Source organism: Pipistrellus hanaki (genome assembly GCF_964339955.1).
Source record: "Pipistrellus hanaki genome assembly, chromosome: 11".
Classification (NCBI taxonomy): domain Eukaryota; kingdom Metazoa; phylum Chordata; class Mammalia; order Chiroptera; family Vespertilionidae; genus Pipistrellus; species Pipistrellus hanaki.
In genome coordinates, this window is record NC_140513.1 from 60,757,689 (window position 1) to 60,785,080 (window position 27,392).

At 48.0% G+C, this 27,392-nt stretch overlaps 2 protein-coding genes across 2 annotated transcripts in view; one reads left to right on the forward strand and one right to left on the reverse strand.

Moving 5' to 3' along the window:
* Nucleotides 1-27,392, forward strand: part of IFT74 (intraflagellar transport 74) — a 315,492-nt gene that overhangs the window by 264,358 nt on the left and 23,742 nt on the right. The window lies entirely within an intron of this gene.
* The window catches only part of MOB3B (MOB kinase activator 3B), a 181,379-nt gene continuing 156,446 nt past the window's right edge, over nt 2,460-27,392 (reverse strand). The window contains exon 4 of the mRNA XM_084898273.1: nt 2,460-6,317. Within this exon, the coding sequence (XP_084754399.1) occupies nt 6,288-6,317 (30 nt within the window). The 3' untranslated portion in view covers nt 2,460-6,287. The remainder of the gene's footprint in view (nt 6,318-27,392) is intronic.

A 27,392-nucleotide genomic window follows, 5' to 3' on the forward strand; every position in this document is an offset into this window, starting at 1 on the left:
CAAAACCTAAAAATTCCTTATGTGCTCTTTTAAAAAATTCTTTATTGTTTAAAGTATTACACGGGTCTCCTTTTTCCCCCATTGAATTCTTCCCCACCATAGCCTCCCCCAAGCACAATCTCTCACTCTCCTACTGTCTGTGTCCATTGGTTTTGCTCATATGCAGGCATACAAGTCCTTTGATTGATCTCTTACCCCTCACCCACTGCCTTCCTTCGTAGGTTGTACAGTCTGTCCCATGCTTCTATGTCTCTGGTTCTATAATATTTTTGTTTATCAGTTTATGTTGTTCATTACATTCCACAAATGAGTGAGATCCTGTGATATTATCTTTATTTGACTGGCTTATTTCACTTAGCATAATGCTCTCTAGTTCCATTCATGCTGTTGCAAATGGTAAGAATTCCTTCTTTGTTACAGCAGCGTAATTGCTCGCTAGAGAATCCTCCAGGATTTTCCAATTGTCTCCCTGGTTCCTTCCTACTTAGGAACCCCACCTTCACCTCTGGAATTACCCTCAGTCACTCAGCAGCACTCAACACTAGTCATGCGGAGCTTGCTGCTGGGGTCTGCCTGATTAGGAATGAGCGAGATGAGCTGGACAGTGCCCTGGAGTCCTCCCATGGTCCCTCCCTGGCTGGCCAACCTCCCAGGCCCCAATTGTGCACTGGTGGGATCCCTTGGTTTGGCCTCCACCCTCTTGCAATCCAGGACCCCTCAGGGAATGTCAGAGAGCAGTTTTGGCCCAATCCTGCAGGCCAGGCTGAGAGATCCCACTGGTGCACGAATTTGTGCACCAGGCCTCTCATATTATATAAATGCTAAGGTAAATATAAATTTGAGCACAAAAAGGGGGTTTATGTGTCCTTTGGGGCAGATGAATAGTCAGGGACTTTACTGAGGTAACATTTAAGCAAAAACTTCAAAGAGAAGGACTTAGCCCCGAAGCCATTTGGGGGAAGGGCATCTAGTCAGGGGAACAGCCAGTGCAAGGCCATAAAGATGATTGTGCCTGTGTGTGTGAGGCCAGCAAGGGGGCTGGGGGAGGGAGGCCTGGGATGGAGGGGTAAAGGGGGAGCTGAGGCTTTTAATTTGAGCATAGAGAGTAGCATTGCAGGGTTTTGAGCAGAGAAGGGGCTATGCTCTCATCCACAGGTAGGGCAGGACTGGGCAGCCGGTTTCTCACTTCCAGCCGATGTTAAAAAGCCTCAGCAGCTTCCCCAAGGCTTCACCTTAACCAGACTCCTGGGGGCCACACGCCCCTGCCGTACCTCCATGGGATTATACTTCTGACTGAGACAAGCCAAGTGAAGTCATTAGCCTTTAGACCAGTGGTTCTCAACCTTTCTAATGCCGTAACCCTTTAATACAGTTCCTCATGTTGTGGTGACCCCCAGCCATAAAATTAATTTCGTTGCTACTGTTAATGAGTCGTAATGTAAATATCTGTGTTTTCCGATGGTCTTAGGCTCTACAGCAGCGGTTCTCAATTTGTGTGTCTCGACCCACAGGTTGAGAACCGCTAGCAGGGTTGCCTAAGACCATAGGAAAACACAGATATTTACATTATGATTCATTAACAGTAGCAAAATTACAGTTATGAAGTAGCAACGAAAATAATTTTATGGTTGGGGGTTACCACAACATGAGGAACTGTATTAAAGGGTTGAGGCATTAGAAAGGTTGAGAGCCCCTACTTAGGCAAACAAACAAATCACAATTTATGAATTTTCCAAATGCTGCTGCCTCTTGTGGGAGTCAGTCAGCATGAGTTTTGTACAAATCATCATTGTAGATATATAATATGCACAACCATGGAGAAGAGGTATCCGGAATACTGCTTCTGAGTTAATAACAGCGGATTCTGTTGCTATCTTTTCCTGCTATGTTCTATGTATTTCTTAAAGATGCTTGGACTCTTATCCTTTGCTGATTTGATAATATGTGAGGTCATGTCTCAGTCATATGATATGATTTTCTCTGGAGCAGATGTTCAGCTTAATTGAATGTGAGGTAATACAGTTAGAAAATCAATCAAAGTTTAGCTAGATTGAATTAAATTTCCTCATTTAGTATTAATTTATTGTACTGGGAATTTTTGCTTGTTTTTTTATCACAAAAACTCAGATGGTGAACGCTGCATTAAAATAATGAGAAATTTCAGTGAAAGTAAGGTATTCTGCTAAAATCTCCATCACAAGGAAGAAGATAAATCAGAGAAAATGTATTATTATTATAATATATGATGCTACCATTGCTTTTCAGTGGACATTTATCATTTTAGTCAGTGTGGCAATGAAGTTTGCTTGGACACAGAGCTAAGTTAGGATAATAGAAAGATTGGATAGATTGGATGATCCGTTCAATTTTTATGGGAAGGAAGTGTCTCAATTTTTGCTGTTGCAGGCCCACTGCAAGATGAAGAAATAAACTGAGCACACAGAAAAGGACAGGATAGATGATGATTAGATGTCCTTTATTGTTGACATTTGGATTCCCAAGCTCACACAGAATTGATTTCATAAATGTTCTTTTGCTTTATCTTGCTTTTCTAATTGATTCAATTGTGTAGGCTTATACTGTCAAACCCTTAATTTAATCACAAATGGAACTAAAAAAATAATCATTTTTCTGATGCAATTAGAAAAGATACTGGAAACTTTGAAATTAAACACTAAAGGCTAGCAAAACAGCTTAATTGTCAGACTGGAACTGGACTCTTCCATTCTAAAAGTTATACAAACTCTTATTTACTCATTGAAAACTTTTGACCCAGAATTAATAACTGCCCAGAAAGAAATACCCTGCTGTAAAGAGATATGCTTTTTTTGTTTGTTTTGTTTTATTGTTGATATAATTTTTTAAAGCAGGGGAAAAAATCCATTCTTCCCAAAACACACTTTGGATAATTCTAAGAGAATCATCTAATTCATCAAGGACCAAAATGACCCAAGAACAAATGACATCAGGATTACCCGAGGGACACATCTGACCCCTTTGCACGCTCCTCTGAGCTGTGGCCATGCCTTTCCCACAGTATTTCTTTCCTCACCGTGTGATGCTCAAGGGGTGTGGGTGTGATGTAAGGCGAGGGGCCACAGGAAGTGCCTTGCTTCCACTGGTGACCAGATGGACGGATTGGCGTAAATCACCACAAAACGGTGAGAACTCTATCCAAGTCCCTTTCTACTCTGCCAATTAAAGAGGTGTTTAAAACAAACAAAACTCAAGAAGTTACATCAAAATGGGTGAATATAATGTAGATGATGATTTAGTGTGGGCAAACAGATCAGACATTTCATAAGTGTATAAAAATCAAGCCAGATTTAACTAAGGCACAATATAGTTTGTAGGAAACATGCACTGATTTTTTACATGTTCACTCTGGGCTCCATCCTAATGCATGGGGACAGGAAGAGCTTTGAGAAGGCTTCGCCTGGGACTACAGAATGCTTAGCGAGGAGCAACAGTCTTCTAAGGGAATCCTGCCCACGAGAGATGGCTCAGGGGGAAAAGGCTGATGGGCCATTAGTAATGGTCTTCAAATATGAACGGGGATGCAGCCAAAGCTCTCATCTGCTATGTTTTTACTTATTCTATGTGGTCTTTGGATCTTCCTTAATGTAGGGACAAGTGATAAAGTATTTTAAAGTTTTATAATGTCTGCAGTGTGTTTTGACATGGTTCATCCATAAGAATGAATATTTACAGAGAGGGAAAGAACATACGGAAATGTTAAGCACTGAAAAAAAATGCTAACAATTGATGCCTGTGACAGAAAGGTCTATGGATGTTCATTAGAATCTTTCCTTTCTGAAGCTTCTCAGAAAGAAAGAAAGAGGAGTGGCTACATGTATTCAACGAAAAGAGAGAGTGGGAGGTGGAGAGCCAGCAGGCTCAGAGGAAGAAGCCAGGGGTCAGTCTTGGGCCCAGAGCCAGGGATGCCTGAGGGGTCCTGAGCTCATAATAGGGCATACTTGTGAGGTGGTCGAGCCAAAAAGATAAAACACAAAACAAAAGCCCTCCCGTAATGATTTTCTTTAGAATTTGCCAAACAAGGTTCTGTGGAAATAAAGATATTCTGTAGTTAAAAACAAGAGCTGTGTGCCACCGCGTATCCTAGAGGAGTTGATTAGCGCAGTTAGCAGGATAGCCAGGAGGAATCTGTTCCACGGAGCTGGAAAAAATATTTGGAGTTTTAAAAGGAATGGAAATTTCAGATGCACCAACAGTGAACAGAAACAACCTTAAGAAGAATGAATAACAAATGTCTCCAGAGTCCAGCATCCTAGGTGACGGAGATGCGGGAACACAGTCCGTGTTCAATGCAGAGCCCCAGGGGTTGTCCCAGGTGCAGGCGTCCGAGCCGCTCCAAGGTCCTTCTCCGTCCCAGCGCGCATCCCGCCGCACTTGCTGTGTGTGGTCTTGCGGGGGCTCTTGTTCCTGTTTCTCTGGATCTAAAAACAAAGCTAACACATCTCTGCCTGTCTTCTCTCAAAAATAAAAGGACAGTGATTTCTGCTGACCAGAGCACAGCCATACGGAGAGAGGTAGCAGCATTTGGATCCCATGAGACAACGTGGATGAGAGCAAAGTCAGGGTTGGGCTGGGTCAATGCAGAATGCCACCGAGCCCAGATGGTCAGCCCAGACCGTCGGCCCTTGCTTAGTTTGTACCAGTGGTCGCCAAACCTCGGCTCGAGAGCAACATGCGACTCTTCGGCCCCTTGAGTGTTCTAATGCCACTTCTTCAAAATAGACTCGCCCAGGCCGAAAACCGACTTCTGCGCATAGGCCACGAAGTTTCAATCGCACTGTATGTCCATGCCCGCACGTGGTATTTTGTGGAAGAGCCACGCTCCAGGGGCCAAAGAGCCGCATGTGGCTCCCGAGCCGCGGTTTGCCGACCCCTGGTCTGGACAAAGAACGATTTCATGCTCTTAGGCTCCTGTGGCCACCACGAATGGCTTTACTACGTTATGTACAACGAAACAGAAACCAGAGTGGTTTAGTTCTCCTTTAATCGGCACTACATTAAAATGCACTAGTACATTCGGTTCTACTTCCCTCCACCAAGGGCCATTTTGCCATATTCAAAAACTTGCCTTATTCAATTCACTGGAAGCGTCATTACCACTGAGTCACAGGCACCGGGGCCTCGGCTGGTGGTGAATGAACCAGGGCAGGGAGACTACCCGGGGCTTCCACAGGCAGGAAGTGGATAACACAGTGGTTATCCTCCCCACGGGGGTGGAGAACTTGGGCAGGGTGGAGGAAGGAAGTGTTTTGCTGCTGCTCCACGGTTACCTTGACAACCGTGGCACAATCATTGGGGCAAAAATTAGTTCAGGCCATCCTGTCATACAGCAGAGGCGGGAGAGTGTGCAGGGAGAGGAAGCGGGCATGGCCGGGCCCAGACACTCAGAGGGCCCGCCAGGGAGGTCCCAAGGCAGTGACCCGGAGTCTGAGCTCCATGCGCCAGCAGCCAATTGTACTTTGGTTGTTTCTTTCTGCAATTTGGTGTCAGCAGCGACAGCCATGACTCCCCCCTCCCCTCCCCAGTGAAGAACAAACACGGCACTAATCTGGCTCAGGGCTTCTGCGGACCATCCCTGGTCATTTACCCCCCTCCCCTTCCTCTCTTCTGGGAGAAACAAGGAATGGCCTGGTGATAAAACACATTCGGTTCAGGGTGAGCGGGTGCCTGGAAACCAGGCTCTTCGCTGTCGGTAAGTGTGCAGACCCTGCTGGGGGTGTCCCTGATACATTGCCTGTTGGGGAGAAGGTGTGGATGCTGCTCGGGCCTCTGGTCTCCAGCCCCACAGCCCTGTGCACAGTCAGACCACAGGAGCCCGGTGGGGATTTGCAGGGACCCTAATGGGAGGAAGGCTTGTTTCAGACCCACGGGGCATCCAGAGATCCGAATGCACCCGGGACTTAGAAAACACGCACAGGAAGGTCGGACAAGACCGAGGCGGGAAAGCACACAGTGTCTCAGTCTCACAGCCCGGATCCGCCCAGCGTGGGCGCAGAGGCTTCCTGCGGACAGGGGGGACTGGGGGTCCTTCTATCGCGCCGTGGGCAGCCAGGTCCACAGGGCGAGGCTAGCAGCACTCAGGGTGAAGACGCAGGAAGTGAGGGGCATGTCTCTCGGGAGGAGTCACCCCAGTTTCCGCCTCGCCGGCTCCTGGAAGTCCGAGCGCCATCTCAGCCGAGGTCTCCTGCCGCCCACCTGGGCCTCCAGGAGCGAGCAGCTTCCCTCTTTCTTGAGCAGGGGAGGGTGGGGCGCTAGTGACACATCCGGCTGGTCATCTCCTTCTGGAAAGCAGGGAGAAGCACGGTTAGGGAAGTGAGAGCAGAGCAGTGGCTGGTGGAAGGGTCTGACATGCCCTCGTGACCTCTGGAGCCTTTGAGCAAGACGCTGCAAGCATGGCCCAGGAATAAGGCTTGGCTTGCAGATGTCTTCTGTTTCGTGTGTTTTTGTTTTTTGTTTTTTAAATCAAAGCATTTTTAAAAAAAATATTATTCTGTCATCACTACGGCTCATGTCAAGGATTTCCTTTATATATATATATATATAAAGGATTTTTTTAAAGAGAGGAAGGGGGGGATAGTTAGAAACATCAATGAGAGAGAAACATCAATCAGCTGCCTTCTGCACACCCCCTCCTGGGGATGTGCCAGCAACCAAGGCACATGCCCTTGACCAGAATCAAACTTCGGACGCTTGAGTCCACAGGTCGGTGCTCTATCCACTGAGCTAAACCAGTTAGGGCTAAATCAAAGCATTTTTAAAAGCACAGCTAACTTGCTGACAATCCAGGTTGCCTGCTTTTTCTGAAATATTGCAAGACCGTTTACCTCCAGCTGCCCCTTCAGAGGCAGGACATGGTTTCCAGGTTACCCCAGACCCTGCCACTCCCAGGTGTCTCGCCATCAGGCACCGAGTATCACTTACAGATGGAGAGGATCTTGGGTTTTTACTGCCGCGTTTCTTGGAGAATAACTTCTCTTTACCCACGTTTCCATCAGAGATGAAAAAAAGGAAGGACAGTCTAAGTTGGCACAAGTCAAGAAAAGTAGGAGGGAAGACATTTCTTTCTTTCTTTCTTTCTTTCTTTCTTTCTTTCTTTCTTTCTTTCTTTCTTTCTTTTTTAAATATATTTCATTGATTTTTTTTCAGAGAGGAGGAGAGAGGGATAGAGAGCTAGAAATGTCGATGAGAAAGAAACATCGACCAGCTGCCTCTTGCACACCCCCTACCAGGGATGTGCCCACAACCAATGTACATGCCCTTGATCGGAATCGAACCTGGGACCTTTCAGTCCGCAGACCGACGCTCTACCACTGAGCCAAACCGGTTTCAGTGGGAAGACATTTCTTAATGGAAATGAAGACTATACTGATGGGTCTGACCTTCAACCAACCTCCTTGCCTTTCACCCACCTACCACCCAGCTGGCTCTCGTGGGCATGTCCAGGGGCTAAAGGTGCCAGCTGTTCTCATTCTCTGGGCCTCTGCACAGGCTGAGCCTCTTGTCTGTGCCTGCTCCTACCACATCCTGCCCTCTTTCCTTGGCTAACTGACATAATTCTTGCCAATCAGCAAGAGAAACTCACTGCCTGGCACACCTTCCTACACTCCCCCTGACCTGCTGTGAAGCTAGCCACTCCCTCCGCTTGTGCCCACCTGGAATCCTGCATGCACTGAGCTGCCACATACTCTGTGTGTGTGCACGGACTAGGGGCCTTCCCCACTGTGAGCGGCTGAGTGTCAGGAAAAGAAAATCTCATTCAATCGCACATGTGCTTCCACCATGTATTCCTCACTCTGCACCGTGCCAGGCACACACTGTCCTTACCCAGGGCCTGGAAGCATTTGGCAGGACTTGTTCAATGTCATTTCTAGCAGATGGAGGAGCTGCATCCCAGTCCCACCTGCTGCAGAACTGATGCCAGATGCTACACCCCTTGCACTCAGGCCCTGGATCACCCCAGCCTATAAAACAGGAGTAAAAGGAGCTTGAGCATGGGTGTGTCCAGGTGCTCAGAGACCCTTGGAAAACATAACAATGTGTTGGTTAAAGAAATAACAGGACACACTAGTACACAGAAGAATTTAGCACCTCTACAAGATTATTAAATGCATGCAAGTCCGTACAGATACATAAATTGAGAAATTAAATGAGCATCTACTTAGGCCTATTTCTTGTACTGTGTAGCAGTTGCGTGGGAGATGAGGTTGCTTTGCGAGGACCTATGGTCTAGTGGGAGAAAGAGCTATAGATCACATGCTAAACTATAATAGCCTTCCCTGGCAGTGTGGCTCAGTTGGTTGGAGCATTGTCCTGTACACTGAAAGGTTGTGGGTTTAATTCCAGGTCAGGGCACATACCCAGGTTTCAGGTTTGATTCCTGGGTTGGGGTGTGTGCAGGAGGCAACCAATTGATGTTTCTCCCTCTCCCTTTCTCTTCTTTTCTTGCTAAAATTAATGGGGCATATTCTCGGGTGAGGACTTATACAATTAAAAAAAAAATTCAATGACATGCATGCAAATATTTAGAGGAAGGGAGGCCATGAGGCATGGTAGAATTGAATTCACCCACATTTACCATTTTTAAAAACATGTTCGTATTCGTTTTTAGAGAGTGATGGAGAGGGAGAGATAGAAACATCAATGAGGAACATCAATTGGCTGCCTCCTGCACACCCACACTGGGGATTGAGCCTGCAATCCAGGCATGTGCCCTGACCGGGAATCGAACTGGCCACCTCTTCCACCCTTCTGCACCTGCACTCACTATCCTTGTGTGATCACTCTGTGCCTTCGAGTCTTGGCTGAAATGCCACTTTTTAGGGTGCCTCCTCTAACCTCCTAGACAGCCCCGCCTTTCACAGTGTCCTTCCTCACATAGTCTATTATTTGTTTCATCCCTGATTCCTGAATTTATGCCATCTGATCCTGTAAGTGCCACGAAGAGTGAAGGACGGGGCTGTGTCTGCTGTTTGTTGCTGTATCCCAGCTCCTGGCAATTGTCATTTAATAAAAATTTCTTCAAGCAAGTAAGCAAAGGGCCTTCAGCTTCCTCATTTAAAATGAAATAGTGTTGCTGGGCCAGTGAGCATTGACCTATGAACCAGGAGATCACATTTTCCGGTCAGGGCCCATGCCTGAGTTGTGGGCTCAATCCCCAGTAGGGGGAATGCAGGAGGCAGCCGATCAATGGTTCTCTCATCATCATTGATGTTTCTATCCCTCTCCCTTCCTCTCTGAAATCAATAAGCATGCTTTTTAAATAAGTACAATCGAATGGTGTCACCTGAGGAGGTGACTGGCATTAAAAGCGTTAACAGATGTGTGGGCTCAGCCCACATGAATGCCCTCTCCTGGTCCCCGGGGGAGCACAGGCGTGGCCGCAGACACTGGTGCTGGGGTTGGGGCTTGAGAGTGCTTCGCTGATATGTTCCCACAGGGAACCCCACAGTGTAGGGGGGGAGCAGCCTGAGCGGGGAGGGGAGGGGCTGGAGAACAGTGGGGGAGAGAGCTGAGGTGGAGCCTGCTGGCCACCTGCAGATGCTGTGGCTGGACAGAGGGACCTGGCCGCATGGGGACAGCGGGGAGGGGGACAGGGCAATTCACAATGGTTCAAATGAGGACCTGGGCATCTGGTGTGAGGAAGGAAGGTAAATAAGGATGATCTGGAATTGAATTTGCTGTGAGCAATTTATCAAAGTCACACAGGAAGTGGCAAGGGTGGGATTCGAACTCAGAGTTGAGGGCAAAGGCCAGATGTTCCTATGAATGTGCATTCAGATGATATTGATTTAATGCTGACATATATATACATACACACACATATATATATAGTAATCACAGATGGCCACGGACATTCCTGAATTCTCAAAATGCCAGAGATGTGTTTTCATCACCCCGACTCCTGCCACTTTGAATTGCAGGTGCAATGGCGAATACTCAAACATTTACGCCACTAAAGACCGCAGGCATTAGAAGTAGGGAAACAAACAACAACACTGCAGAAGAGGTGAGATTGGGGGGGGGGGGGGCATATCCAGAGCCCTTGAGCTGGTCTGTGAAAAGCCAGGACACCCTACAGCACCAAATGCAGGAGAGAAGCTGCCCCCTGGGGTGCCTCCTCATTTTCTTACAGAGACAGAGCGCTGGAAACAGTGATAGAAACTTGGGAGTGGAAGGGAGGGGGAGAGACAGAGAGAAACATCGATGTTAGAGATTCATCTATTGATTGCCTCCCACATGCGCCCCAATTAGGGCCAGGGATCCAGCCTGCATTGTTATGTGCCATTGACTGGAGTCGAATCCAGGACTCTTCAGTCCAAGGGCCAACTCTCTGTCCATGAAGCCAAACTGGCCAGGGCTAAAGTAGTAGATTTTTATTTATTTATTTTTTAAATCTATCCTTAAGAAAAGAGTAAAGCTGGGTTTGGGCTCCCCTCATTCAGTAACACTTGCTTTCATGTCAGGAATTATTGATTCTACCAAGTTCCTGGTTCCCCACTATCAACAGAAGCAATTTCCCACTCCACCCCCTGGCAAGCAACGCAGTTTATAACAGGGACCTCCCCCACCCTTCACCTACTATGGAGTGGACCCCACCCACTCCCACACCCACTGGGGTCCTCCCTGGTCTCCATCAGGCCATGGCCTAGCAAGGCTTTCAGTAGCTTCTCAAAGGCTGTTTGTTCTGGGAGAAGCTTTCTGCTCTCTGTGCTGAGCCAGCTCCGCGAGGTTCGGTGAGCCTGAGAGGAGGTGGTGAAGGATGGAGAAAAGACAGACAAGAGAAAAAAAGCTGGGTCTAAGTGGGATGGGTCTCTCTGATGGAGAGCTAGCAACAGCGCCACAGCCTTAAAACTGTATCTTTATTTTATAGCCAGATTCCACAAGGCAAAGGAAGGGCACGGTCAAGATGTTAACAATGTTCTAATCCACTCAATTACGTGCACATGAACTCTATCAAGTCCACGTTACTCAGCACAGGGGACCACAGGTAAATACCATAAGGTCAAGCTTACAACCACAGCCCTTGGCTATAACTGTGCTGGGAGGGCTTTGCCCTCCCAGCTGGGATTTGCACGTGCCCTCTCATTAATCCGAGGCTTGAACTTGTAGCCTATCCCCGTGGTTGGCAAACTGTGGCTTGTGAGCCACATGCGGCTCTTTGGCACCTTAAGTGTGGCTCTTCCACAAAATACCACGGCCTGGCCGAGTCTATTTTGAAGAAGTGGCATTAGAAGAAGTTTAAGTTTAAAAAAAAAAAATTGGGCCCTCAAAAGAAATTTCAATCATTGTACTGTTGATATTTGGCTCTGTTGACTAATGAGTTTGCCGACCACAGATCTATACATTGTAGCCTTGAACCTTTCCTCTGTATTATATTCAACCATTTTGAACTATCCTGGAGGGATGCTCACAGCTCTCCCAAGCTGGCAAACTTGACTCCCTTCAAGACTCAACTGTCAGCTCCCAGGAGGACTCCGTGGCCCCCTGCCTGGGCTCCCCGTCACTGCTCCCACACTCCTGTCACACCCTCTCCAGCAGCAGTGGGCTGCAGCACCCATTTTTGCCCAAAACGGAGAAGACTTTTAAAACCTTGTTGTATAGGAGAGTATGATGTGGGATATGTTGGTCCTCATATAACAGTATTCCTGTACAGTAGGTCTTTGGGTTATGTCGGAGATCTGTTCCTACGGCGATGTAACGCGGTTTTCTCCGTAAGCTGGAACCCACCTGTATCACTCACATGGAGCATATGCCCAGGAGTAATGAAGTGACACAGTAAAAAAATAAAAATAAAAGAAAGATAACAATTCCTGACTTTTACTTGTGGTAAATAAATAATAAGAAACATGAAGCACATATGTACCTACGTCGAAATGACGGAACTTTTTTTTTTTTTAGTAAATAAATGGGAGATGGCGATGAAACCATGAAACAGCATACGTCAAGTCTGACATATCATAAGGACTGCCTGTGTATGGTTTGATCCAATTATTTTTGGGAAAAAGTACAAACAATATATGAGCACAACATAACTGGATCAAGCCATATATCCTGTAATTAGTATAATTTTGATTCATTCACACGGGATGTCTACTGCTGTGCTGCCTGTTGCCATTTTTCATCTGCCATCTAAGGGGGCAGAGGCCAGCGCTGCTCTGAAGAGTCGGGGCTGCGTGTTTGAGAGTTCTTGCAGCACTGGGTTGAAAATCACTGCACTACATCACATATTTCAGTTACCTTGTTTTTACATGAAACAGACAAATAAATGATGTCTCCAGGTGTCGGTTATTGTGCTAGCAAGCAACTTTAACAAGTTGACATTAAAAACTATAAAATAAACTCCAAAAACAACGACAAAATGATGGAATCGTAGACTCTGTTAAAGCTGGGAGAACACAGATATCATCCAGTCCAACCTCTTCATTTCAGAGACGTGAAAACTCAGACCAAGAGAGCCAGCGACCTGCCTGAGACTGCACAGCTAAAAGGTGGCAGAGACAGGACCCCTGGTCTTGAACTCTACCCTCAGGCTGATTTGAGAGATGCGAGAGTGGGAACAAGTCTTTCTTAGAGCTGGCTCAGTGAGCGTCAAGTACAGTCCTTCCCCCAAGAGGCTCCCCTTCACCTGCACTCCTTCAACGGCTGCCCACAGTCTTCAAACCGAGTCCCGCCCTTAGCATGCAGTGTTCTTCTCCATCTGGACTTTTCTCAGCTACTCAGCCTCAAGTCCTAGCTCTCCCCAACTCTTCCTTCCTGCTAAACTCACAGCAATCCCCGTATAAATGCTTCCATTTGCTCCTGGCTTCCCACAACTCCTCTCCCGACTCTATGTCCTTTAAGGCTCTTACTCAGAGCTAACTCCTCGACAACCTCTCTTAGCTACCCCTCCCACCACCACCTCCCCACCACATCCCCATGATGGCAGGCCTTCCTCTTCTGGTTTCCCTGCGATCCTCGATCACTTCCTGGTTCCCGCACGAGGTTGCTCTGGGGGAGATGAACCACATTTGTTCCTGTTTGGATCCCCGTGCAAAAGCTCTGACACATACAGGGGCTTAAAAACCTTTGTTAATGAGACTAAATCCAACGGAGAACAAAATGACTAGGTCTACAGACCCAGTGAGATGAGAGGTGGAGGGAAATAGGCACTGAGGACCTACTATGTCCTCATGAGGCACCTACTATGTGTGCTTCTTTCTCGAGACTCTGTGATCTACTCTTTACTTTTTCTGATTTGCAGAGGAGGACACGGAGGCTCAGAGAATTGAAGGAACTTGCCCAACTTCATACAGCTAGCAAGTGAAAGAATAAGGGTTAGTACTCGTGTTTGGTTGACCAGAGAACAAAAATAAACAAAAAACATACTGATTCCATTACTCTGCGAGAGGCTGGAATGAAAGAAAAAGAGTGAGGGAAGCCCTTGGTTTTTCTAGTGTTTTAACACATATTAGGACTAGCGGTGCTACAGCAGCATTTTACAGCCCATTTCTTTTCTTTTTTCTTTCTTCTTCTTCTTTTTTTTTTTTTTTAAATTCACCAACTTTCTGCTAATTCTGAGAAATGAGGAGGAGAAAGGAGAAATACTGGAAATAAAGAAATGCTGGAAGGAGGAGGGGTGGAAGGTTCAGGAGAATGAGAGCCCTGCTGAACTTCTGTGAAAAAGAAGTTTATGTAAATGAGATTCTCCCCCAGCAGCCACCAGGAGAAAAATGAATGGCTTAAAACTGGGCAGTTTGAGGCACTCAACCTAATGGTAGGTTGGCCCTAAGAGGGAAGTGAATTGCCTCTCAGCTCACCTCATGTTAGCTGAGTGTCAGCACACACACACACACACACACACACACACTTTCTCCAGGAAGGGCTCTTTGTCAGCACGTTTATAGGTAATATGTGAAGGTAACTGCTGCTGAAGAGACAAAAGAAAAACGGTGAGTCACCAGAAAGGGAGGTCAGGCCCATGCTCTTTTTTTTTTTATTATTATTAAATATATTTTATTGATTTTTTTTTACAGAGAGGAAGGGAGAGAGATAGAGAGCTAGAGACGTCGATGAGAGAGAAACACCGACCAGCTGCCTCCTGCACACCCCCTACCGGGGATGTGCCCGCAACCAATATACATGCCCTTCACCGGAATCGAACCTGGGACCTTTCAGTCTGCAGACCGACGCTCTACCACTGAGCCAAACCGGTTTCAGCAGGCCAGTGCTCTTTTTAGAAAGTGCTTCCTTGCCCACCGACCAGCAGCTCAGCCTCAGACCAGAGCGTGGCCACGCCTCGCCTGGCATCAGCCACCAGTCTCCGTGCTGACAGAGACTTGGGAAGGTCCCTTTGAAATCCTGTAAGAAACACTGGGACATTTCTGCTTGGGCTGGGTTTGGGGTGTAGGTAACACCAAAACCCTATTATCAGGAAGGCTTTCATCCCTGGACAGCACAGTTAGGTCCTTTGTGTGTGTGTGTTGGGGGGTGGGGGGGTGCAGAGGCTCACAGGTCAGAAAGATTGTTTTCTGTGCACCTTCCATCCTATAAATTCCATTTCTTAAGAGACTTTAAAACCACCAATTTGTATCTGTATTCTCCATTGGTTTATTTTATTATTGGCTACGGTTTCCCTTCCCTAAGATTGTGTGGATCGAACATGTTGACATGAGAAATTCTATTTTTCTCAGGAGTCGCCTCCCCCTTCCCTTTTACATCCAAACAACTGTGCTAGTGATGTCACTGCCAAGATTTAATCAGAACCAGCCAATCCCCTCACACCTCCGGGGTCTCAGCCCCTGCCCACACCCGTCTCCCTGAGGCCATATTCCACCCTGGGGGCTGAGCAGGTATGAGGCTATTTAGATCTAACTCACTGGTGGCAAAAGCAAGTCCCTTTGAAACCATCAGGTCAGTATGAATCACTCCAAGATATGCCTCAGTGGTATGTGGCTTGTTGTGAGCTAAAGGCCACTTTGGCTTCAGGCTGCAGAGGACCTTCTGCCCCTCCCTTCACTTCCTAGAAGAACTTGAATTAGGGGCCTTGTCCAATAGGAAAACATTAACAGTAATAACCTCTTCTAACCTACCTCTCTATGGGGCAGGACACACTTCTAATGACTAAACAGCTCTCTTCTTAGCATCCTACAATGACCCTCTGGAACCCTCCAGGTACCTTACCTCACCCCTAGCTCAGCACGTCTTATGTTCCCATGTTTCCTTTCTGTTTTTGAACCTCTCATGCATGTGGGTCTCTAAATAATGGTTGGGGCTTCCCATACACTTATATGTAATTAAATTTGGCCTTTTCCTCTTGCTAATCTGTCTCATGACTATTATGACTATTTGATCATTAGACCAGCCAAAAGAACCTGAGTTTCTTCCTCCCCCACACTGAGAAGCAGAAAAAAATGCAAGTCGACATTAGCAAGGGATGACGCAATAGTTAAGCCGTGTAGATGGGTCTGAGGTAATTCCTGAGTATAGACCCGGGCAAGGTTCAGTGAGGTTTCTTCAGGCATCAGAACACTTTGAGCAGCATGACATCCTGGTGTCAAGAATTCCAGGAATGGATGGAGCCTGCAACCTGGGCACATGCCCTTGACCAGGCGGGACCCTTTCAGTCCATAGGCCGATGCTCTATCCACTGAGCCAAACCAGCTGAGGCTTATGGTAATTTTGATTTGAATTTCTCTGATGGTTGGCGATGCTAAGGATCTTCTCATGTACCTGTATGTCGTTTTGGGGGGAAATGTCGATTCAGATGCTCTACCCATTTGTAAATAAGTTGTTTATTTTTGCTATGGAGTTATATAAATTCTCTGTGCATTCTGGATATCAGCCTCTTATCAGATATATGCTTTGCAGATGGTTTTCCCCATTCAGTAGGTTGCCTTTCATTTTGTCCATGGTTTTCTTTGCTGTGCAGATACTTCGTAGTTTGATGGAGTCCTACTTGCTGGTTTTTGTTGTCAGATTAAAAAAAAAAAATGTCAAGAAGAAAAAAAAAAGAATTCTAGGAATGGGCAGATGTGGTTTTAGGAGCTACAGATGCAGAGTGGAGATGACATTGTGTTAAGGTATTTGATAAGAATCAAAATCAGCAGTTGTCTCCCAATCCTTCATCTGAAGGACTCAGCATTCCCTGTGATACCAGGCTGCCTACTGACTCCAAGGTCAAAGGTCTACCCTCTCTAATCCCTGCTGGTATCAACCCAGCAGCTGGAAAGGAGCTGCTGAAAGCCAGAGGCATACAACTCATTCCCACTCACCTCCACCTCCCACTCACCTCCACCTCCCTCCAGGTAAAGGCCCAGCAAGTTCAAGGGCCTGCAAGCTTCTCAGGCCTGCCTTGCACACGTCTTGCTTGCTTGCTTCTGTGTCTGCGCTGTTTCTTCCGCAGGGAGAGTCCCCTTCCCTCCCCCTGCCCAGAAGGCGCCTGCTCATCCATCTGTGGCCTGCTGACTTGGCTCTGAGGATTACCCAGACAGTGACTCAGAGAAAGGATCGGCCCCAGAGCCTGCCACTGAGAATGCGGCCTGCCAGCTAGCTGTCCCTCAGACAGGGACGTGGTTCTGCTCTGAAGGGCAGGGTCCCCTTTAAGAGACAGCCCCGGAAAAACACCAGGCTGCTTGCTGCAGGGAAATCCCTGGGAGGGAAAAATCCAAAGAAAAAACAAATACTAAACATCCCATCTGCCCTTGGGCACAGGGGGAAAGGGTGGGGGGATGAGGAGAGGCTGGGTGTCAGGACCATAGCTGCCCACCTAAGGGCAGAGCTCCCTCCCAAATGCCTTGACAATTCCTGAGGAAGGGCCCCACCCCCTCCCCATCCCCTGGTTAGGCAAACATTTGGGGGGAGGGATGCACTGGGGCAGGACTTTCTTGGGAGCCCTCATTCCATACACAGCGAAGGCCCAGAGAGAAGGACTGCTGTGCCCAGGCCTGTGGCAGGGCCACTCGGTGCCTTCTCCAGGGGCGCCAGCCCAGTTCCGCCTCTTCCGAGGGACCGCACCTTTCCCAGCGGGTTCCTGGCCCTGTGGGAGGTGGCAGCGCCCTGAGCCCGCCTGGGAGACTGTGTCCTGCTTTCTTTCCCCCTAGGGCAGTGGTGCTGTGCTCTCCCCCCCCCCCCCCCCCCCCCCCCCCGCCACTCCTGCACTTCCCCACAGGCCAGGCCCTGTGCTCACCGCTGCGCATCCCTTATTTCATCCAGTCCTCCCCCTGCCTTAGGTCCTGAGGGGTGTGATCCTCATTTTACAGATGAAACGCCTGAGGTTAAGCACCGGGATCACAGGTTAGGGTAGCCAAGGTTGGGATGTGACACCTTGTCTTCCTAATGAGTGCCCTGGCATCATGCCCACGGGATCGCCATTCACACCCGCAGGTGCTGGGCTCAGCCTCGGAGCCAGCGGCTGCAGAAGCGAGCGCGGGCCGGGGGCGCAGGGCCTGGCCAGGAGCCATTCGTGGGCGGCCACAGCTGGGGCCGCTGCCTCTCCTTGCCAGCATCCCACGGCCTGAATCCCTGCGAGGCAGGCAGGGCAGCCAAACGACAAACATTTTTTAAAAAATTCCTCCCAACGTAAAGGACATGTGGGAGCCAACCAGCACGCAGGAATGAAAACCGTCCTTCCTGCTTTCCGTGAGAGACATGGGCGGCAGACAAGCCAAAAGGAATAAAAATAGAAAGCCTGGCAGGCTGGCCCTTCCTCTTCGGGAAAAACCGGTATTTATTTGATGAATTCTGTTCCTAAACAGCAGCCCGCGTTGCTGACCCTGGGGCGCTCCCGGCGGGGTGTGTGAACCTGTGCACAGAGCTGCATGCCCCGAGGACATGTGCACGTCTGCGGGGATGGATAAACACACAGACCTGCCACCCACAGAGAATATTTACTCAGGCGATACACGAATCACACTGCTCTTCTCTCCCCAGATCCCACGAGCCTTAAAAATAAGCCACTCTGTGTAAACAGACTCGGTTTCTTGATTTACATTGGTTCCTGGAAAGGCAGATTTGCACATTTTTGAAACTCTCTCATCTAACCTCACAGTGCACCATGGAAGCCAGAGCCTGAATCAGAGCGTTTCATCATCCTTGAATTTCTCAGGATCTCCTCCCCACAGCTGCACAGTGCCCTGTCCGTGCTTTGTCACGTCCAGACTTACTCTGCAGACCCGTCTGTACACCCTCCCCCAAGCCAGCCTCCTCACTGGGGCTCAGGGAACTCCTGCCTGTGGCAGTGCTGGGGTCCCACCTGATTTCTGCTCAAAGGGATGTGTCTGTATCACAGCGGGGCGCAGACCCAGCCCTAGGGCTGGCACCTGCTCCTCCCTCCTCCTTCCTTGCTCTGCAGGCCCATGTCCCTCCTCCCACACCCTGCACTTGTCAGCACCGCTGGATCGGTTCCTGGGAGATGCTCCTTGTTTGGGGGTGAGCGTGGGTGACCGAACGCACCCATTCCCTCAGAAAGATGTTACAGATTTGAACGTGGCCGGGGGGGGGCCCCCCGTCGGGTTGCCCAGCTCTTTGAAGAGGAGATGTGGGAGGACAGGGTATGGGATTCTGCCGTTGGCCCTGGTCACGGGGCCTCTCCCGGGGCACTGGCTGGTGAAGCGGAGTTCCACTCTAGGTGAGGCTGCAGGCACAGGCTTTCATTTATTCTGAAGGAAGCTTAATGGATCCAACTCTTAATGACATTCAAGAAGTCCTGAAGAAGCCTGATTCGTTACTTGGGTAAGCCGTGAACTTTCCAGGCACGGGTCCCTGGAGGAAGAATCTACCTCCTTCGGGAGAACAGAGAATTCAATAGAAACCGGTCAGCCCGGCTGAACTCACCGCAGGACGGAGCTGGCCATCACTCAAAAAGACCTCTATTGTGTGGCTGACGAAAACACACGGAGGTTTTTTCTTCCTCGGTGAGCCTGTAATATAGGTAGTTTCTTGGCAGCCTCGTGCCTTTGATAGGAACAAAGGATGATGTTGATGGAGTATGCAAACATGAAGCAAACTGTACTTGCATTTTAATAAAATAAGTTCTGTTGCTAGGAGTTTGACTGCCACCTTTTGAAACCTGTTCCCAGGCTTCCATGGAGAGAAACGGACCCTCCCCTAGAGCTTTAGGGGCGATGACCATTTTGTGTCCCACTCTGTCACGGACGTCACCTCCCCGAGTGTCATTAACCTTCTCCTGTGGAGAAGCTGGAACTTGCAGAGGTGAGGGTCGGTTACTGCCCGACAGAGAGAGAATGTGAATGTCATTCAGATCTAGCCAATGGGCCTTGGGATCTGCACTTCCTCAGCATCAGAGACCCCAAAATCGCAGCCCATGGACCCCCCTTCAGTCCACACATGTTCTGTATGGCTCATAAGTTACGAATGTTCTTTACATTTTCAAATTGTTGAAAAAAATCAAAGGAAGAGTCATATATCATTACATACGAATAATGTATATTTACATTCACATTTCAAGCTTTGTGTGTGTTTTTGTTTTGTTTTTTTAAATAAAGTTGCATACTGGATCACAGACACACCCATTTGCTGATCTTGTGTATGGCTGCTTTCCCAGTCCAATGGCGGAATTGAGGAGTTGACTGAGAGCATGAGTGGCCCACAAGCCAAAGCATTTAGCATCGGAATCTTTACAGAAAACATGTGCTGAGCCCGCTGTGCAGCCTGCAGACACCAAGAGGGGTGTGACTCTGTGGGCTTAGAGCCCGTGGTTATAACTGGGTTCCCAGGCTGCCTTTCCAAAATCAACCTGACCATGAGTAATCCAACATTTCTCGTATCCTTGGAGAGCGGTGATGCTGCATCGTAAGGAAACACGTGTAAAGCAGGAATGGAAGAAACTGCCTGCATCCCTTCACACTGCACTTCGGAGGCTTTCAGAATGCAGAGGAAGCAAGCCCTTCTTGCTTACACTCAGAGTCCCAACTAGAGAACCATAAAAACAATGTGCATTTCACATAAAGGGGACGTGTCATAGGGCTAACGCAGTGTCCACCTGCTGGGGCTCCTTCCTCACTCTTTACTGATATTTTGTTTTGAAGCTGCAATTTGGGGCTTTTTAGCGATAGAGGTCCTTATGTGCTGTGTTGCAACAATGTGTTTCGCTCTCAACAGTAGAGGGACTTTGTCCAGCCTATTGACAGTGGGTGGCAGCCCTGTTTCAGTCGAAGAGAAATAAGAGCAGGTTTGCTTTTTGTTTATACTTCTTGTTGCCCATTTCCAGCTGCACATCCTAAAGACTTGACTCACATATGGAAAAAAAATTTAAAAACAATTGTGCTTATTGATGAAGAGCTCTGCAGATGGATGGTGGTGGTAAGAGTTGCACAACCATGTGAGTTTGCTTAATGCCCCTGCACTGTACACTGAAAGACAGGATGATAAATTTTATGTTGTATGTGTTTTATCACAATTTAAAGTCAAATTTAAGGAAATGACAACAGCAGTAAAGGCCCCATAAATATCAATTTTGGAAAAAACAATTTCAAAAGCTTCCAGGAAGACAATTTTTACATATAATTCCATTAACAAAATAAAAAATGAAAACTTTCGGAGAAGGGATTTTGAGAGATTTGATGCTTTATCAGGAATAAATAAGCATCAATGTGTGTGCCTGTACGTGCGCTTATGCATGTGCTTTCCAAAGATATTCATGTTCAACTAATCACTTCCCTCTGTTAATACTGTCACTATTGGAAATAAAACATTTACAAGAATCCCTCCATTTAGAAGAATCTCTTTTAATGCAGAATAGCAAGCACCTTTGCACCGGCAACAGAAACCAAAATGAAAAGTAACTATCTGAGAACCTCTTAGAACTAACATCTTACACCAGCGACAGGACAGACAAAGCCCTCCTCCAGTGCGCGCCTATTAAGTTCCCTCTGTAGCACATGTTCAAAGGCTGCTGTCAACACCGGGGCAAGAGTGAGTTCTGCAAAAAGAGGAAACCACACTAGAAACCTTATATTATAAATGGAATTTAGAGATGAGAGGGCCTGCCAGTCTTAATGGAAACCCTTCCTCTTCAATCATTAGCTCGTAAAACTGAAACCAGCGCGTGCTGGATGTGGGCAAACATCTTATTTGGCTCCTGTCGGCTTGCCAGTGCTTTCCAAAGGTGAAGGAGAGGCAGTCCCCCCTGTGGACGCTGTGAGAACGCCGGCACCATGTGTTCCCCAGAGCAGGGTGGGGTGTGGCGGGGTTTCTGAAGGCTCCACTGTTTGGGGTGAGCCATACAATAACAACAGCTGCTTTCGGTCCAGGCCGGGCAGCGACAGGGTCAACAATCTCAGTGCCAACTGGCGATGACACCGGTGGTGTCACGTGACAGCAGTGACAAAGGAACAGGCGTGCTCTGTGTCTCCTGGTGCCTGCAGCAGCGCGTCCCTGCAGACCAGCAACGGTGAGGGGCACGGAGCAGCATGGTGGGGGGCCCACATCGACTCCATCGCATGGCCCCCTGTCCTGTCTGCTTCATACAAACCCTGTACACCCACCCAACACACACACATGCTTCACAGATGTTCTGGGCTCTCAAGATGAGGGAAAACTCTACAGAGAACAGGTGAAGCTCAGACACTGTGGATGTGCTGCCAGGTTGCAATGGGCAGACCCTCTGCTGCCCACCTCAGGCTCCATGTAAGACAGGAGTGCAAAAACCATGGCCCTTAGGCAAAGTGCAAACCTAGAAAGAGTTTGTTAGGCCATAGATTTTAAAATAAAATAAAATAGGCCTGGCCGGGTGGCTCAGTGGGAACATCGTCCTGTACTCTAAAAGGTGGCGGTACATCCTAGGTTTCAGGTTTGATCCCCAGTTGGGGCACATAGGAGAGGCAACTGATTTCTCCCTTTCTCTCTCTCTCTCTCTCTCTCTCTCTCTCTCTCTCTCTCTCTCTCTCTCTCTCTCTCTTCTTCTTTTCTCCCTTCCTCTTTCTCTAAAACAAATAAAAATTAATATAAAAAATAAAAATCAACTGCTCTCCTCAGTTGCCATCATTTATCGTTCTGAAGAATTCACCTAGCATGTTAGAGCTCCAGTTTCCTTTGCTTTGGAAACCCAGGTCTCAACTCCCGACTGCAGCCAGGAGCTGGGGTTGCCATGGTGGCTGCCCCACAGCCTCCTCTTCCCCACCACCTCCTTGCTAATGCGTCCTTGCTAGATTGCAGGCCTCGTAGGCTTTGAGTTTGGGTCTTCTGATCTCTAGATATTCAACTTCCCGAGGCAAGGGTCATCCTTTCAGTAGCCCAGCACTTAGCATGAGTTCCTATTCGTGCCAACTTATTTGAGTTCCTCAACAATGCGCGTGGCATGGGCTCAGATAGCGGATGGACTTGGCGTGGCCTCACACCCACATGCTGTTGAGGGAGGGGCGGGGCCTTGGGGAGTGTCTGGCTACTGGAGATCATCAGGATCCATCCGAATGATCCCCCTCCATGGACTTTCCCGCCAAAGGCCAGGCACACAGGGCTGGGCAGTCAGACTGCATGTGTTGCTCCTGCCTCCGCAGAGCCAGCCATGTGACACTGCACAGCCCTCTGCCCGATGCCCCTCCTTGCTAACGTATTCACCTCACAGAATTGTGAGCGCATTAAATGAGGTAATACTTAAACCAATTTCCCACAGCATCTGCAGTCCACGGTCCAGTGACAGTTCACAGCTTTTTTTTTTTTTTAATGTCTCTATTATATCCTCAGAAGCTGGACATATGACATTTAAAAAGTACATAGCTATTACAAACCATGTAAAGTTCTTCTGTGCTGAAACACTTTAATAAGACATACATTTCTACCATAAACCTCTGTTCTAAATAAGTATACTATAGAAATACAGGAAGAGAGAGGACGGTGACAGCTAAATTACTCTGGATCTACGACATGCCAGAACTGAACAGAAATCTACTTACTTCAGGGGCAGTAACCAGTTCTTTAGCGTAATCCTGCCTGGAAGCCACTGAGGAGAGAAAGGGACAGCTTTGGTTGAAGAGGAGGTGAGGTCCCCAGACTGGGCTCAGGCCTCACCCAGAACAGTGAGAGCAGCTGTTGCTAGGGACCGACCACAAGTCTTGGCAATGGCCTGTCATTTTACTAGCACTAACAGGGAAATTAGGACCGTTCCTATCGCTGTACTGATAGGAAGGCTCATGCCACAACCAAGATGGGCAGTGACTGTATCCCCAGCACTGAGCCCAGCGCCAGGAGCCCTGGGCCCAGCAGCACTCAGGTAGGTGTGATGGGGGCTCTAACCCAGGTGAGGCCTCAGCTTGAAGAGGTGAGGTGTGTGTGTGTGTGTGTGTGTGTGTGTGTGTGTATCTGTCTGTGTGGTGGGGTGGCGAGGGTGAGGGGTGTGGGACAGGCAGCTGAAAGATGGTGATAATCTGCCAGCAGAGGGTGACAAAGACCATCATGGTTTAGACAAGGCACTGAGTGTAGGGTTGATTCTGAGGATAGGCTGAGCTGGGGGAAGTAAGCCTAGGCATAAGCAAACAGAAGTAGTTGGGCCAGATGCTATCACAAATCCAAGATGGAAGGGCTTCGAGCCAGGCATCTTGTTGAACTCCAGTTCTTAGTAATGTGGGAGTAGTGGATATGAGTTTCAAAGTGTGATGCCCGAGTCACCTGCGTCAGAAATACCCGGGCGCTTATTAAAAATGCAAATTCCATCCTGGCCAGTGTTTCTCAGAGCCTGGCAGGTTCAACCCCCAGCCATGGTATGGGCATATTTTGGAGGCAACCAATTGATGTGTCTCTCTCACGTTGATATTTCTCTCTGTCTACCTCTCCCTTTCCCTCCTTCTACTCTCTCTGAAAAGCAATGGAAAAACATCCTCAGGTAAGGATTAACAACAACAACAACAAAAAAAAATACAGATTCATGAGCCCCATTCCAGATCTGCTGACTCAGAGTTTCCAGTAAGAAAACCCATGCACTTACATCCTTCACAAGCTCCCCAGATGTTCTGTGCAGGAAGAAGTCTGAGGAGCCCCACACTCAGTCTCACTGGGGTTCCCCTTGCTGTCACACTTGAGCTTTGGTTGGAGATTCTGATTGAATCTGAACACATCTGGCAGGCAGGCAGTGTCTGGGAGGAGGCCTGAGAACTGAGATAATTCCTGAGATCTCCCCAGGTGATGTGCAGTGGATGACTTACAACCATTCATAACTGACTGCGGAGTCAAGGGAGAGCTACCTGTCCCTGTGGTGTGAATTCCTTTGGTTGATAACCTACTGAAAAGGAAGATATCCTAATCGGACATTAGTGTTACTTGCCCCTTTCCTTTCCGTGTGTCTCATTAACCACCCAGGCAGCAGGGAGACAAAAGTTTTCCACAAAGACCTGTCGAGACATTCTTGTGAATACTGAGGTGGTTTGTAAAATAACTTGGATGCATTCACCAGGCATACTTTAAGAATAAAGTTCATCGAGGTATATTTTCTCATCAAATGTACAGTTGGATGAGTTTTGACAGGTACATGTTTCCATGGAGCCACTACAATGCGGTAGGAAACATTTCCATCATCTCTGAAAACCCCCTCTCGCCCCTTTGTAGCCAGTCCCCCACCCCCACCCTGGGCCCCAGGCAACCACTGATATGCTTCCTGACACTGTGAGTTCACTCTGTTCTAGAACTTGATATAAATGGGATCAAACAGTGTGTTACTTTTTGTGTCTGGTTTCCTTGGCTCTGCACAATGTTTTTAAAATTTATTCCTAACATGAATTATTAGTGAACTAGAGGCCCGATGCACAAAATTCGAACAAGAGCAGGCCTTCCTTCCCCCGGCTGCTGGCACCAGCTTCCCTCTGGCACCTGGGACCTGGGCTTCCCTCGTAGCCCCGGCTTTGTCTGGAAGGTCATCGGGAAGGATGTCCCGTCTAATTAGCATATTATACTTTTATTAGTATAGATTATATTGCTCAGGGTACGACTTCAGCAGACGGAGCAGGTTTCCGGGGTGAGTGAGGGCGGGTCCTGTGAATTGAAAGGGAAGCGAGAAGGTGGAGAAGATTGGCTAGGTTGCCTCTTTGGGAGCTTGGCTGGGAAGGGGAAGAAGAAGAGATCACTCTGAGGGCTGGGAGTTTTCCCCGAGGCAGGTGATTTTGAGCATTTTGGGGAGGGCTGACCTGAGCTGTAGGGTGTGGGAAGGGACAGAAGAAAGGGAAGTGCAGGGATGAAATATAAACTATATTAGACAAACAGGCATGAGCAGTGAAGGAATGATGGGCCAAGTGCATAAGGTCTCCAGGGCGAAGGACCCTGGGTGCCTAGCAACAGGCAAAACTACAAGCTCGTGGACTACCACTCCCTTCAGCATTAACCCCTGGAGATGACATCTAGGCTTCAGCTGTGTTTCAGCTCCAGGCCCAGAGAAGCAAAATCAGACAGAAGGACACCATGGCTGCTGTCAGGACCAGCTGTAGTGACCAATGACCGCCTGACCTAGCACCGACCAGTCAAGAGGAGACCATGACCCTGAAAGAACACACCTGGAAAGCTGATGAAGATTCTACTGGGATCCTCCCCTGAGACCTCCAGATAAACACCACTTAGGATGGAGGACCCAGCTCCCAGCTCCATTTCTGGAGCACACCCTAACCTTTCCTTCCTCTTTCATGATCTCTCTCTCTCTCTCTCTCTCTCTCTCTCTCTCTCTCTCTCTCTCGATATAACTTGTTTCCTGAGCCCATTTTCCCCCCTATGGCTCTCTTCTTCTATTCCTGTGACTTCCTAAGTAAACTTAGTCTTATAATTCGAGTCTTGGCTCTGAATTCTTTCTTAGCCAGAGCTCCAGAACTGAGGTTGCTGAACCTAAGAACGGAGGTCTAAGACCTGTTGCTGTTTTTCTCTGCTAATAAAACATCACCAGTCAGGTTTTTATTTGTACTTTTAAAATATGTCCAAAAAATATCTGATATTCCTCTCTTCAAGAAACAGAGCTTCATTCCCTGCCCCTTAAGTGTGGGCTGGACTTAGTGAGTCCCATCTAAGGCATAGAAAATGGAGGAGGTGATGGTTATCACTTCTGACATCATTCCTTGAAGGTGCTGTCGCTTGTATCTTAGTTGCCTTCTGTGGGATCAGGGAACTCTGAGAGCAGAGCAGTCAGCATGGACCTAACACGGTGCAGAATGAGGTCCTCTCTGGAGAGGGGATGATTACGCTGAGATTTTCAGGACTTAGGAGGATGTGGAGGTGGAGAGACTGGCACACACTATGGCCCGGAGGTGAGAGGACATGGCCCATTAAGGAGCTCCAGGAAGTCCCTTTGGAGTAATCAACATTTTACTGTCTTCACCCAGACCTACCTGTATGCATTTATTTTTTATTTAGTGGTGCAGTTGCACTCAGATTCACAATGTGATAGGAATCCACTGGCGCTAACCTCCTGGAACTAATATTAATTAAATACAAAGTTCTAGTACAAGGTCTGCCTGAACTGGCTTTGTTGGTGGCTCGTATAGCTGATGTTTATGTCTGAAATGATTCCATGGGAAGAGGTATTCTTAGGTGACCACACAAATCTCTAGGTTAGAGACTGCCTCTAACCTCATCCTCATGCTCTGATTGTAGTGGGACAGGTGGGTGGTGGGAGGAAAACTTTTCACAGTCCCCAAGTTAATACTCATTTGACATCTTTTGGAGCCAAAGAATCTACTCTTATCTGGCCAGGAAATTTGAACTAATCAAGACCACACGTGGCAGCCAAGATCTGGCAGGCTTATTTATACATGGGCATCGAGCCATACTGACTATTCATATTTTCATGTAAATACTTGTGATGATGAATTCGTTCCTGCTGCGATCGACATTCTGCAGCAATTTCAACACTGCAGGCACAGCGAAGTGTGACTGCGATCCATAGCTCCCAAGGCCGGCCCCACCCCTGAGGTATTGAGCTCCCCACTACAATGGGCATTCTGACGTGGGACCTAGGGAGGGACACTGAACACATGGCTTTGTGTCTGTTCTTCGTCTGTAAGCTGGGAGAGATGTGGCCTATCTAAGAGAAGTAGATAATCCCAGGAGCTTAGAGAACTTCACGGCAATGCTTCATTGAGACATCACGGGGACAGCTTTGAACACATCTGGCAGGCAGGCCTGGTGGGAGAAGGTGCTAACAGTGCAGGCTTAGGCAGTAACTCCGGCAGATAGAGCCTCTATTCAGTGGTGTCCGAGAGATGGTCCCATCTTCACTGTCTACCCAATACAATAGTCCCTAGACACAGGTGGTGGCTTTTGGGTACTTGAAAGTGGCTAGTGAGATCAAGAAACTAATTTTTACTTAATTCTAATTAATTTAATTTTAAGTAGTCATGACGGGCTAGGGGTGTCGAACTCAATCAGAGAAGGGGCCAAAATCTAAAATCCAG